Below are 14,513 nucleotides of genomic sequence, written 5' to 3'. Positions count from 1 at the left end.
TAGCAGATGATCAGCTATGATCTCAAAATGGCGGTGCAGGCTCGAAGGGCCGAATGGTCTACTTCTGCACTTATTATCTATTGTTTATTGTCTATTATCACTGTGTGATTCATCATGGGGCCTTGGCTGGGAAGGTCTTGGACTTTTCTCATGTAATGAGAAAAGTGGTCAAACTGATAAACTCGATTTAAGCAAAAGCGCTTCAGCAGCGCTTTTTCAAGGGTTATTGGATGAGCTCAATGTTGCTGTGGCCTGTTCGATATGCTAGTTACAGTATTTTCTTGGTTAAATTAATTTGAAAATTTGACAAAAGCAGTTATGTCATTAAAATACAATTAGCTCAAATAAAGGGCCTCATGTTGGAAGTACAATCTGAGCTGTTTTTTTCCTAAACGTTTTAGTAGGTCGATCTTGCCTTTCACTACGGCGGATGTAGGGGATCTTGGGCTTAAAAAGGTTGGTGACCACTATTGTAATAGGTATGGGAATGAATTATAGGACAGACTAGATAAAGGTGAACATCAGATGGGTTTATAAAACAATATGGTAGTTTGCTGGTCAATGATACTGTTAATTTTCACTCCTCAGCTGCCTCGGTGAGATTTGAATTTATACTGCTGGAGACAAATCATTAACTCCTGTTTTCTTCTCTTCACTGATGCTGTCTGACCTGCTGAGCATTTATATTTTCGATTCAGGATTTTATTTCTGCAATATTTTGCTTTGGGAGTGCTGGATCAATTAACCCACCTACTATAGATAATTCTTGTACAAGTGTTTTATCCAAAATACCACTACAGGCAAATTAGCATCAGACCCAAGTTAGTTTGCCAACACTCACTTACTTTGACCACAAGGTATCCAGTTAAGAACACACCACCAGATGTTGAACATTGTTGCGTGGTGGTACACATGAAGAAAGGTAATTTGACTGTTCTTCTTCCGCAAGATAAAAAATATTGTGTCCATAAATTCAATAGCTTTCGAAAAGTAGTACCACCAAAGCACCTTGGCCACCTGCAAGGTAAAGGTGAAAACATTTAGGATCCCCTGTGCTGAGATGCATACAACCTAACTTCCTTTATTTCCTTTATTTTTGTTCTCTTTAATGATTATTATTGTCAGATCTTCTGTCTACTGTGGTACTTTGTTACTCACTGCAATAATGAATTGTCTACTGAACGAAACAATGACAGGACGGCTAAAGACTATAGAATCTTACCGCTCATCTTTGAAAGACATCTAATGGACATTCTTTCCACATAACAGCGATCTTTCCAATAATGCATCTTTGAAAAACCCCTAGCATTTCTGCCAAATTTACAGATTGTGCATTCTTGATCACTACAGTAGGAAATATACTCTTGTTCTTTTACCAAGCCTCTTAAATTAATGGATTATATTACCAATCTGGCTATTGACAGAAAGTTTCTCCTTTAAAATTATAAATGTTTTTGATAGAATTATTAAGTATCAGCTAGGCGCCAACTTCAGCTTCTCTATTATATAGCTATTCTCTATTATTCTCTATTCTCTATTATATAGTCTGACCTTGGTCAGACCCCACTTCCTGCACCTCATTACAGGAAGAATGAGGATACTATTGAGAGAGTGCAGAGGAGAGTTACAAGAGGAACTTGGAGGCATAAATTGGGAACAGATATTCTCAGTGAACTGCACGGCAGAAATATGGCAAATGTTCAGGGGATATTTACGTGGCATTCTGCATAGGTATGTTCAAATGCGCAGGGAAAGGATGGTAGGGTACTTGAACTGTGCTGCACAAAGGCTGTTGAAAATTTAGACAAGAAGAAAACAAAAGCTTACAAAAGGTTCAAAAAGCTAGGTAATGATAGAGATTTCAAAGATTATAAAGCCAGCAGGAAGGATTTTAAGGATGAAATTAGGAGAGACAAAGGGAGCCATGAGAAGGCCTTGGCAAGCAGGATTAAGGAAAACCCCAGGGCATTCTACAAGTATGTGAAGAGCAAGAGGATAAGAAATAAGAGAATAGGACCAATCAACTGTGACAATGGAAAAGTGTGTATGGAACTAGAGGGGGTAGCAGAGGTACTTACTGAACACTTTGCTGCAGTATTCACTATAGAAGAGGATCTTGGAGATTGTAGGGATGACTTACAGCAGATTGAAAAGCTTGAGCAAATAGACATTAAGAAAGATGTGTTGGAGCTTTTGGAAAGCATCAAGTTGGATAAGCCTCTGTGACTGGAAGAGATGTACCCAAGGATACTGTAGGAGGCGAGGGAGGAGATTGCTGAGCCTCTGGCAATGATCTTTGCATCATCAATGGGGATGGGAGAGTCTCTGGAGGATTGGAGGGTTGCAGATGCTGTTCCCTTATTCAAGAAAGGGAGTAGAGGTAGCCAAGGAAATTATAGACCAGTGAGTCTTACCTCAGTGTTTGGTAAGTTAATGGAGAAGATCCTGAGAGGCAGGATTTATGAACATTTAGGAATAGCAAGCGTGATTTTGTCAAAGACAGGTCATGCCTAACGAGCCTGATTGAATTTTTTGAGGATGTGATTAAACATATTGATTAAACATAGAGCAGTAGGTGTAGTGTATATGGATTTCAGCAAGGCATTTGATAAGGTATCCCATACAAGGCTTATTGAGAAAATAAGGAGGCATGGGATCCAAAGGGACCTTGCTTTGTGGATCCAGAATTGGCTTGCCCACTGAAGGTACACAGTGGTTATAGACGGGTCAAATTCTGCATGGAGGTCGGTGACCTATGATGTGCCTCAGGGATCTGTTCTGAGACCCTTACTCTTTGTGATTTTTATAAATAACCTGGATGGGTTGGAGGGATGGGTTAGTAAATTTGCTGATGATACAAAGATTGGGGTTGTTGTGGACAGTGTGGAGAGCTGTCAGAGGTTACAGCGGGACATTGTTAGGATGCAAAACTGGGCTGAGAAGTGGCAGATGGAGTTCAACTCAGATAAGTGTGAATTGGTTCATTTTGGTAGGTCAAATATGATTGCAGAATATAGTATTAATGGTAAGACTCTTGGCAGTGTGGAGGATCAGAGGGATCTTGGGGTCTGAGTCCATAGGGCACTCAAAACTGTTGCACAGGTTGACTCTGTGGTTAAGAAGGCATATGGTGCATTGGCCTTCATCAATTGTGGGATTGAGCTTAAGAGCCAAGAGGTAATGTTACAGCTATATAGGATCCTGGTCAGACACCACTTGGAGTACTGTGCTCAGTTCTGGTTGCCTCCTTACAGGAAGGATGTGGAAGCAATAGAAAAGGTGTAGAGGAGATTTACAAGGATGTTGCTGGATTGGGGAGCATGCCTTATGAGAATAGGTTGAGTGAACTCGGCTTTTTCACCTTGGAGCAATTGAGGATGAGTGGTGACCTGATAGAGGTGTATAAGAGAGTCATTGATCGTGTGGATAGTCAGAGGCTTTTTCCCAGGGCTGAAATGGCTAGCACAAGAGTTTTAAGGTGCATGGAAGTAGGTACAGAGGAGATGTCAGGGGTAAGTTTTAAAAAAAAACGCAGAGAGTGGTCAATGCGTGGAATGGGTTGCTGGCGACGGTGGTGGAGACAGATACGATAGGGTCTTTTAAGAAACCCCTGGATAGGCACATGGTGTTAGATAAATAGAGGACTATGTGTAACCCTAGGTAATTTCCAAAGTACTGTTTGAAACAGCTTTGTGGGCTGAAGGGCCTGTATTGTGCTGTAGGTTTTCTACATTTCTACGTAACCTGTGTATCACGGTCTGTATCAATTACTAATTCAGACTGTTCAAACAAGGAACTCTGGAAAGGAAAAAGGTTTAAATACTGTGATCACATTTTACATTTTAAAGTTACCTATATTTGAATTGAAAGAGATGTTTCTGATTAACTCATTTTGCTAATTGTTCAAATAGAGGTTGCTGTGCAGAAGTTCAGTCGTCTATATGACAACTGAAGACTGACTGAAATAAAACAAGTGATGATCAAGGGACTTTTGCAGCAAGATAAGCTGTGCTGCTGGACTAGTAATGGAGAAATCAAAGCCAGTGATTCAATAGGACAAACAAGTTTAAATCTCACTACAGTATCTGAGAATCTAAATTATATTAATAAGTCATGCATTAAAAATTAGTAATTGCTGTGGAGGCTGTCAAACTATCTGATTTTTTTTTCTTTTTTTACAGTATTTGGACCTCAATAGCCAATCCAGCACCTATTGCTCCTCTCCATCTTCCCTTGGAAAGGTAGCGAAAAGCCACTTTTGAACCACTGCCATCCTTCCACTGAAGATGCTTCTGTTGGATAGGGAGATTCAGTCAGCAATACAATTTCCCTTCAGGATATTGTGTGATTTGGAGAGGGACCTGTAGGTTAATGTTCCCCTGTGCTACTACACTTGTCCTCCAATGTCGCCTCATCCAAATTACAACCACACCAAGATATCCCAACTTCTATCCTCAATACCTGACTGAGGAAGGTCAGTGTGTCAAAAACCTTCTTCAGTACCATCTACTTGTGACTCAACTTGCAGGGAATTATCTTTCTAAACTCTGGGTCATCTGTTCTACAACACTCCCCAGAGCCCTATCATGCAAGAAAACTTTAGAAGGCCAAATCAGGGTAAGACTTGCACTTCATACTTATCTGAGTTAAACTCCATTTGTCTTTTCTAAGCCCACTTGTCCAGCTGATCAAGATCCCCCTGCAATTTTTGATAACCTTCTTTACAGTCTACTTACTACCTATTTTAATGTATAGCAACACACAGAAAATGCTGGAGGATCTCAGCAGGTCAGGTTGCATCTACAGAAATGAATAAGCAGTTGATCAGGAAGAAGGGTCTCAGCCCGAAACATCAACTGTTCATTCATTTCTATAGATACTGCCTAAGCTGCTGCGTTTCTGTAACATTTTCTGTGAGTTGCTCTGGATTTCTAACATCTGCAGAATCTCTTGTGTTTATATTTTAATGTATGTCATCTTTCAAGAAGAATTGAGTGGAGAGGTGACCCTTTTAGATATTTTTGAGTTATCTTATCAGGAGTAGCCTTCAACAGTGGACTGCCTGGGGAAACCTCTTTTTCTCTGCATAGTTGCATCCATCTGTGTGGCTGAGCATTGTCTGCCTCCTTTGAAACAGCTGCCCTTGGCCAGGAGAATTCTGGTACATTGAAGCAATGCAAAAAGCCATCTAAATTAAGGGCATCAAGACGGTCAATTAATCTGGCTTTTTTTAAATTAGTTTTTTCATACATTTTCTACATAACTATAGATAAAATAACCCCAGATCAAAATGAAGAACATTGATACAGTGCAAAAATAAACATACAATAATAATATGATACAAAGAAAGATCATTGAGAAAGCACCCAAATTGAAGACAAGTAAAATTAGTATCCTCCCCAAGCCCCGCAACACAAAAAAAAACTCCAGACCAACCACAACACAATATAGAGAATATAAATCAGGACAATCAAACCCCCAAAGCTGTAAATACACTTAGCAACAGAAGATATTAATGCCTACTACCAAAAGAAAAAGGAGCTGAAAGCAAGGGACCGAAAAAAAATCTTGGTTAAGAGGAAGGTTATGAAAGTACTCAATAAAAGGTCCCCAGACCTTATGGAACTTTAAATCTGAATTAAAAACTGAATAATGAATTTTTTTTCAGGTCTAAGCAGGCCATAATATCGTTAAGCCATTGACCATGCGTGGGCGGGGCAACATCTCTCCATCTAAGGAGGATGAAACGTCTAGCCAGGAGAGAGGCAAAAGATAATATTCAACACTTAGTTGAACTCAGGCGTAAATCTGTCTCACCCCAGAAACCGAACAAAGCAATTAAAGGGTTTGGTTCTAGGTGGTGATTCAGAATATACGATAATGTTATGAAGACATCTTTCCAAAATTTCTCCAAGCTAGGACAAAACCAGTACATATGAATGAGAGAGGCCGCACCCCTTTTGCATTTATCACAAAGCGGACTAATGTTAGGGTAAAATTGAGATAATTTAGATTTAGACATAAGGGCTCTATGAACAATCTTAAACCGTAAAAGGCAATGGCGAGCACAAAGAGAGGTTGAATTAACCGATTTGAGAATTGAGTCCCAAGTCTCATCAGATAAGGAGGTACTTAAATCCTGCTCCCATGCCATTTTAATTTTATCCACAGGGGCACGTTGTAAGGCTGCTAATTTATCTCGAATAAATGATATTAAACTTTTACCTAGTGGATTAATGGAAAGAAATAAGTCCATAACATTTTACTCAGGCATTTCAGGGAAGTTAGGAATTAAAGGAACAATAAAGTGTCTAATTTGGAGATATCTAAAAAAATGAGCATTGGGCAGATTGAACTTAGCAGAGAGCTGTTGAAAAGAAGCGAAGCGATTATCAATAAAAAGATCTTCAAAATGTCTAATGCTCTTCCTATACCAATCATGGAATGCTGAGTCATACGTAGTAGGTAAAAAAAGGTGATTATGTAAGATAGGGCTAGAAACGGAAAAACCATGGAAACCATAAAATTTCCTAAACTGAGCCCATATATGCAAAGTGTGTCTAACAAGAGGATTAACTATTAATCTGGACAAACTACTAGGGAGTACAGAGCCAAGAAATGCAGAGATAGATAATTCTTCAGTGGAGCTCAACTCCATTGCCACCCAATTAGGGCACTCGGGTTGGCCATGGAAAAAAGACCAAAAGGTAGCACAACATATATTGGCTGCCCAATAATATAAACGAAGGTTAGGTAAAGCCATGCCACCCTCTTTTTTAGATTTTTGGAGATAGACTTTATTAATTCTAGAGCGCTTATTCTTCCACAGATACGACAAAATAATAGAGTCTAAGGAATCAAAAAAAGATTTAGGAATAAAAATTGGGATTGATTGAAATAAATATAAAAGTTTAGGGAGAACATACATTTTAACAACATTAATATGACCTACCAAAGACATAGATAGAAGTGACCATTGTAACAGGCTCTGTTTTATAGTATATGAAAGATTGGCAAAATTTTCACAAAAGAGATCTTTAAACTTCCTTGTGACTGTAATCCCAAGATAAGTAAATTGATTATGAACTACCTTAAAAGGGAGATCACGAAATGTTAATTCTTGTGCTTCTTTATTCATTGGGAAAAGTTCGCTCTTATGTAAATTAAGTTTATAGCCAGAGAACTGGCTAAACTGGTCAAGAAGTGAAAACATTGGAGGTAAGGATGTAGACGGATTTGAAAGAAAAAGTAATAAGTCAGCAGCATAAAGAGAAACTTTATGCTCAACACCCCCTCTCCAAATCCCGGTCAATTCAGGACAATTTCGAAATGCTATCGCCAAAGATTCTACAGCCAAATCAAAGAGAAAGGGACTTAAAGGGCATCCCTGATGGGTGCCACATTTGATGTTAAATAACTGGGATTTCTGAAAATTAGTCAAAACAGAGGCAGTAGGACACAAATACAGCAATTTGATCCAAGAGATAAAACTTTGACCAAAGTCAAATTTTTCGAAAACTGCAAAAAGGTAGTTCCACTCTATATGATCAAATGCTTTCTCCACATCGAGGGAAATAACACATTCAGGAATCCCAGTTGGAGGTGAATATAAAATGTTAAATAAACACCGAATGTTAAAAAAAGGAAGACGGTTTTTAATAAAACCAGTTTGGTCATCAGAAATAATAGAGGGAATAACGGTTTCTAATCTATAAGCCAAAACTTTAGCCAAGATCTTAACATCAACATTAAGCAAAGAAATCGGCCTATACGAGGAACACTCTGTTGGGTCTTTACCCTTTTTTAATAAAAGAATAATAGACGCCTCATTAAAAGAGGGTGGCAATTTGCCGTAATTAAACGAGTCAGATAATACTGAGAATAATTGAAGAGAAACAAGTGAAGAGAATGATTTATAAAATTCTACGGGAACCCATCAGGTCCAGGAGATTTCCCTGAGGACAATGCAGAAATTGCAAAAGATATTTCTTCTGATGATATAGGCATATTAAGTTTGGCTTTAAAATCAGATGAAAGCGAAGGAATATTCAGATTATTTAAAAAATGATCAACAGAGATATTGTCATTCAAAGATTCAGAGGAATAAAGTCGATAATAGAAATTTTTAAATGCGTCATTAATTTCTAAGTGATCCAATGCAAAGTCTCCGTTCTCCTTCCGGATCTTTGTAATATGTTGTTTGGCTTTGGAACGCCTCAGCTGATTGGCTAGAAATTTACCAGATTTGTCACCATGAATGTAAAATCGACTCTTACTTTCCAGAAGTTGGCGTTCGACAGGTTGAGTAGACAGAAGATTAAATTTAGTTTGAAGTTCTACACGCTTCTTGTATAGTTCAGGATTCTTAGTTTGAGCATACAGTTGATCCAATTCTTTAATATGATTAATGAAGTCTAATCGATCTGCACAGGACTTTCTATTATGATTTGCTGTATAGGAGATTATTTGACCTCTCAAATATGCTTTCATGGCATTCCAGACAATCTGGGATGACACTTCAGGTGATGTATTGGAGTTAAAATAAAAGGTTATCTGATCCTTAATAAATTTTAGAAAATCATCATCTGATAATAAAGTCGAATCAAACCGCCAGTGTTTATTCCTCTGAGGGAGACCAGGTAAGTTTAAAGACAGAGTAATTGGAGCATGGTCAGAAATCGGTATACTCTGATAATCACAAGAATAGACAAATGGAATGTGTTGGTTATCGAGTAAGAAGTAGTCAATTCTAGTAAAGGTATGGTGAACACGTGAAAAAAAAAGAATAATCTCTCTCAGCAGGATGAAGGAAATGCCATATATCAGATATACAATAATTAGAAAGAAACAATTGGATAGCTAAGGCAGATTTAGTAGGTGGTCTAGTAACAGAGGATGATCGATCCAAATTAGGATCTAACCAACAATTGAAGTCATCACCCAGTATAAGAGAGTATGAGTTTAAGTCTGGTAGTGAGGAAAAAAAAGTTCAAAAAAATTATCATCAAAATTGGGAGCATACAGGTTTGCTAGTACAACTTTAGTATTATGTAGTTTACCAGAAACAATAATAAAACGGCCATTTGTATCAGATATCTTCTTATGGAGTTTAAACGGAATATTTGAGTTAATAAGGATGGAGACCCCCCCCTAGCTTTGGCGGCAGAGGATGAATGAAAATGCTGACCCGCCCACTTTGACAAAAGCCAGGAGTTATCAAAACAACGAATATGAGTTTCTTGAAGGAAAGCAATGTCAGCTTTGAGTTGTTTAATATGAGAGAAGACCTTCCTTCTTTTAACAGGATAATTCAATCCCTTTACATTCCAGCTCACAAATTTAAGTGTACTAGCCATTATGCATAGAAGGCAGCAGGCATATAAAAAGTCAAGCAGTACGATAACAGTCTGGGAGCAAAAATGTAAACATAGATTCGTAGAATCAAAACATAAACATGTCCGGAGTAACAAAGGAAAGCAAAAGAAACAGTGAGTGGTGTTAGAACTGGAGAATCCACCCCACCCTCACAACCCAAAATTAGACTGCTACCAAAAAAAGCAGCTAGCTCTACCAAAAAATTAACCCAAATATGACTTCCAGTTCTGTGTCATTAACAACAGTTCTGTATAAATACTATAGCAAATGGTAACTAGTTTATGCACTAGAAAACATAATTACAAATAGGAACAACTTCAACATAAGTATAAAACTTAGTACAAAGAAAATCAGAAGAAAACCAAAACTAACCTACCCGCGAAAAATTATAGAAGATTAAAAGAAGAAAAAAAAGATAGGAGAAAAGGGGGAAATTATAGATTCGAGGAGAGTACTTATCAACCATTTACAGAAAAAAAAGCAAAACTTAAACTGTGAATCAATCAATAAAAACTCTAAACCTCCAAAACAAGTTAGAGTCAATTGTAGAACTCTATAGATAAAGTTATACAAGAATAAAATAGATTACACAAGTACAATCTAAACATCCACAGGGAAACATTAAACTCAGATTATCTATTTAGAAAAAATGCACCAAGTCCAGGGAGAGATTGTCTACAGCCCTTAGAGTTTCAATAGATAATGTCTGAGTTATTCAAGTAAAGTCTGAGTCCGGAAGAAATAGTTTTACTACGAGAGGTACTTATCCACCATTTTAGAAGGTCCAACAGGGTTCTGAAGAAGACTGGATGGCCGGAAAACTTCCAACAAATGCCTCAGCCTCCTTCACTGATTTAAACCACTTATATTCTCCAGTAGTAAGCGTAATTCGGAGATCGGCTGGATTTCGAAGGGAGGTTCTAAGTCCATGATCAAAAAGCACTTTCATTACACCTTTAAACTCAGCACACATCTTCAGAACCTGAGGGGCAAAATCCTCCACAAGACGAATGACTGAATTTTTAAAAGCAGAAGTACCTCTGCGGCATGCCTCCATAATCGAACGGTTTTTCACCTGGTATTGATGAAAACACAAAATTACCGGTCGTGGGCGGGAACCCAGAATTGCGCGGGGAACGTAGATCCTGTGTGCCCTTTCAAGCTCAGGTGGATTGGGAAGAAATTCTTTCCCAAAAATCTCACAGAGAAAATCGGAAAAAAATGTCACGCGAGAACCCTGTTCGGTGGCCTCTGGCAAACCAAGAATTTGTAGATTGCAACGTCTGCTCCAGTTTTCAAGATCCACCATTTTGGAAAAAAGTTTACAATTCTTTTCCTCTAGACTGGAGCAGAAAGTTTCAAGGTATTGAATGCGGCATTTTAAATCTTCAGAAGTCGAGTCGATGCGAGATAAATGTTCAGCATGTTCGTCCACTCTTGTGTTGATCCGATCCAATTTGACATCCAGCTGGTTGAAAGAAGTTCTAAATTCCTTTAAAATATCTTCTTGATGCTGTTCCAAAGCAGCGAGAATGTCAGTCGACAAAGCCGTAGTTTCCTTTTTCCCGGTTTTAGTACTTTTGGTAGACATTATAAGATAGATGTGTTCGCAGGCAAGTAAAAGAGACCTAATAAAATACCTAACTAAGGTTTAAGAATGGAGACATATAGTGCAAAGATAGGGAGAATGACAGAGCAAAAGTTCGGAGCAACTAAACAATCGCTATCTTACCGGAAGTCCAATCTGGCTTTTTAATTAAAACTCACCTCCTACTTGGAAGCAAGACATATCAACATCAGGGACCTGTCTGAAACCTCATAATAAAGCAGTTCAAAAAGCAGAAAGTAACTGGATCAGAACATGGAGGCCTCAATCAATTCTCCTTGGAAGATGTGCATTCTGACTTTATGAATTCTTATACTACACTCCCAACCACATATGTATTGTGAACCAAACCTACCACCTTCACAATCAGAGTGAGGCTAAACTATTAAGCACTTGATCAAAAATATCACTGTAAACTAGAACTGCATTTTTCCCACCACTTCCAAATAATTAACTGATGCTTGGAGAGGGCCGCTTTTAGAATATATGATGGGTCTGTTCCAGTTCAATGACTTGGATCACTGGAGGGCAGGACCACAGCAAGGATATAAAACGTGACAAGAATATGCATAGCCTGACCTGCTGGGCACTTCTTCCCGCTTTGCTTTTCATTACTCCTACATTCTTTTGCCCATATTCTCACTCACTATTCACTCATTGGCCAGTTGTCTATCCCCATTATCACTCTGGTTTTATAGTGACATCTTCTTCACCTATGCTTTCTTCAGCTTAACGGGCATATTTTGTCTTCTTCCCAATCCTGACAAAGGTTCGCTGACTCTGTTCCTCTAACCACAGGTGCAGCCTGACCTGCCAAGTATTTCCTGCTTTCACCTATTTTATTTCAGATTTCCAGCAAATGCAGTGCTTTTGATTTTCAAGGATAATGGCTTCAGTGCTCCATTAAAGGATTCAATTTCTTGCATTGAGGTGACTACAGGTGGAAAGAGAGGACTACCTCAAGTGATTATTTTTTTAAAAAATACAGTGGAATTCATTTAATTGGGCAATCAGTTAATCAGGGCAGCCACTTATTTGGGCCAACACTTAAAGAACAAAAACTAATCAAGAAAATAGTCGGGATTCCCTTTGTTTATTTAGGGCACTATGCCACTTACCTGGGACAGGAGATTGTTGCTGAATAGTTTCCAACTAGCATCAGTCATGTGAACATGTGTTGCTTTTGGACACTTACAACATACTTAGAGCAAACAGTTGTTTTTAAAATAGTGCCAATTGTGTGTGTTTGTGTTCAAAAAGCAGTGATTTTTATCACTGATAATTGGCACAAAATAAGCAGTAAGACGATTTAGAATTGTTTTGCTCACTGTGGTTTTAAGCATTCAAGGCTCGGAGATGCCAGAAACAGGAGTGAAGATAAAACTATTTCACTACTTCAAGTTAGAAACTACATAATTTGAAGGTATCAACAATAATCTTGAAAGCATTGTTTGAGGCAGTGTATTAGTTAGAACTTCACTGTCATTACTGAGGACAATGAGATTACAATGCTGCTCCATTCAGTGCAAAACATCATGCAGGCAATTCAATTACTAAAAAGACAATGACTAAATTTAAAATAACATCCAAGTTATTTAAAGTGACAGCTAAGTTATAATTTAATTAAAAACAAACAACTCTAAAATGTTCAGTTTCATGACAGCCTTGGAGAAAAAGCTGTTTTTTACAGTCTGGATGTCCATGCAGAAATGTTTCTGTACCTCCAGCCAACTGGTAGGAGATTGAACAGTAGCTACAAGGATGGGAAAAGTCCATCACAATTTTGCAAGCCAGCCACAGACATCATGAGTTGTAGATGGTTTCCATATCTGATAGTTGTGTCCCAATAATGTTCTCTACAGTTCTGATCACTTGATGAAGTGCTTCTTGGTCAATCTTGTTGAAGCTAGAGGACCATACTGTCATACAGTAGGTCAGTATGCTCTCAATTATACAATAATAAAGGTTTACCAGCAGCTTTTGGGGCTAATTTGCTCTATAAATTCCTATCAAGGAAGTGCTGGTTATCCAAGAGAGTTCCTCTGTGATGTTCTCTCTCAAGAATTTAAAGCTGGAGATGCCTTCCATTGTTTCACTGTTTGCGAGTAGTGGAGCTTGTTCATATCTTCTTGATTTCCTGAAATGGAGTTGGTGGCATCAGCAGGGGCACAGTCACGGATGAAAAGAGTGTAAAGGAGTGGGCTCAATACACATTCTTGCGGTGAACCATTTTTCGGGGTTAGGAAGGTTGATGTGTACTTGCCTATTCAAATGGTCTGGGAGTGATTGATAAGGTAAAGAATCCAGTTACAGATTAATGTATTGAGTCTCAAAATGTGTTGTGTCATGGTCACCTTGTTGGTGGGTATGCTGTTGAAGGCAGAAATGTAGTCAATAAAAAGCATTTTGCTGTAGCAAGTGGTAGTAAATCAAGGCAACTGGACTCGTTGTGTTGTCTAGATGTTTCACCACTCATCCAAGAGACTTCTGATCCATGGTGGGTAGTTTTTGTTTTAATTCTAGCAATCACATGAGGGTCGTTAAGAGTAGTAGAGGTAATGAGAGGGTCATTAGTCTTATCTTTGCATGAATCAAGGTGTGAACTGTTGTGGAGATGGCAGAGTAAAGATGTTAGTAAGTTAGGAGCTGATAGATGGTGTTGTACCCCACCCATCAGGAATGAGTTTTTCAGGCTACATCCATACTACACCGGATAAATCCAAAACAGACACTAAAACAGCGTTTTCGTCCCGAAACTGGAGCTTTTCAGAAACGCTTTCCAGGGTGTGTACTTTTGAAAACACCGCCTGGGCAGATCAGTGTGGACAGGGTAACTGGAGAAATCTAAAAACGCTGTCAGACGGCAGCGTGCTATTTCATTGTTTTCTTGAACGCAACCTAACAATTTCAGAACAGACGGCAACAAGACTGAAGCCAGAAGAGTTAGAAATGCACTTGCCAAATACTTTGACCCATGACTTACTGAATAAATAAGTATACTTACTTTGCCCTGTTTCCTGTCCTTGCTTGTATGAGGTGGTTTACCTATTTATACAAGTACTTCTCTGACAATGGATGTGTAACATACAATGTAACATTGTATGGAAATGCAAGATAATACTGATGCAGACATGATTTACACATTTAACAAAGTGCTTTATTAATGCAATAGAGTTAGTCAGTTTTTCAATGATCATCGTCAGCCAGGTCATACAGTCTGTGAACTCCCCGTCGGTTGCCTCCATACGCTTCAGTATTTGTTTTTTTTTATTTAAGTCCTTCTGCGTGAGAGCCAACAGTTGCCCGTTGTTTAAGTTTTTCTAGTCTGTAACTGAGCACTCAGCAAATGACCTGGATGATTGAGAACATTCATAGATACATTCTGGTGTAGGTGTCCTTATGCTTCAGGTGTTCCAGAATGATGTGGATAGCTCTGGAGGTGGCTGATCTGTTTGCCTTATAGGCAAACTGGTCAGCTGCAGAATAGTAGTAATGGTATTCTTAATGTGGGGCATAATCTGTTTTCTCCAGG

At 38.5% G+C, this 14,513-nt stretch overlaps 1 protein-coding gene across 1 annotated transcript in view; it reads right to left on the bottom strand.

Annotated features, from left to right (window-relative positions):
• Positions 1–14,513, bottom strand: part of elovl2 (ELOVL fatty acid elongase 2) — a 112,552-nt gene that overhangs the window by 40,606 nt on the left and 57,433 nt on the right. Inside the window, exon 5 of the mRNA XM_059945598.1 lies at positions 846–1,017. Coding sequence (XP_059801581.1) covers positions 846–1,017 — 172 coding nt within the window. The remainder of the gene's footprint in view (positions 1–845; positions 1,018–14,513) is intronic.

This window comes from Hypanus sabinus, chromosome 20, assembly GCF_030144855.1.
Source record: "Hypanus sabinus isolate sHypSab1 chromosome 20, sHypSab1.hap1, whole genome shotgun sequence".
Classification (NCBI taxonomy): Eukaryota; Metazoa; Chordata; class Chondrichthyes; order Myliobatiformes; family Dasyatidae; genus Hypanus; species Hypanus sabinus.
Note: the sequence above shows the minus strand (reverse complement) of the source record. Positions and strands in the feature narration are given on the sequence as shown.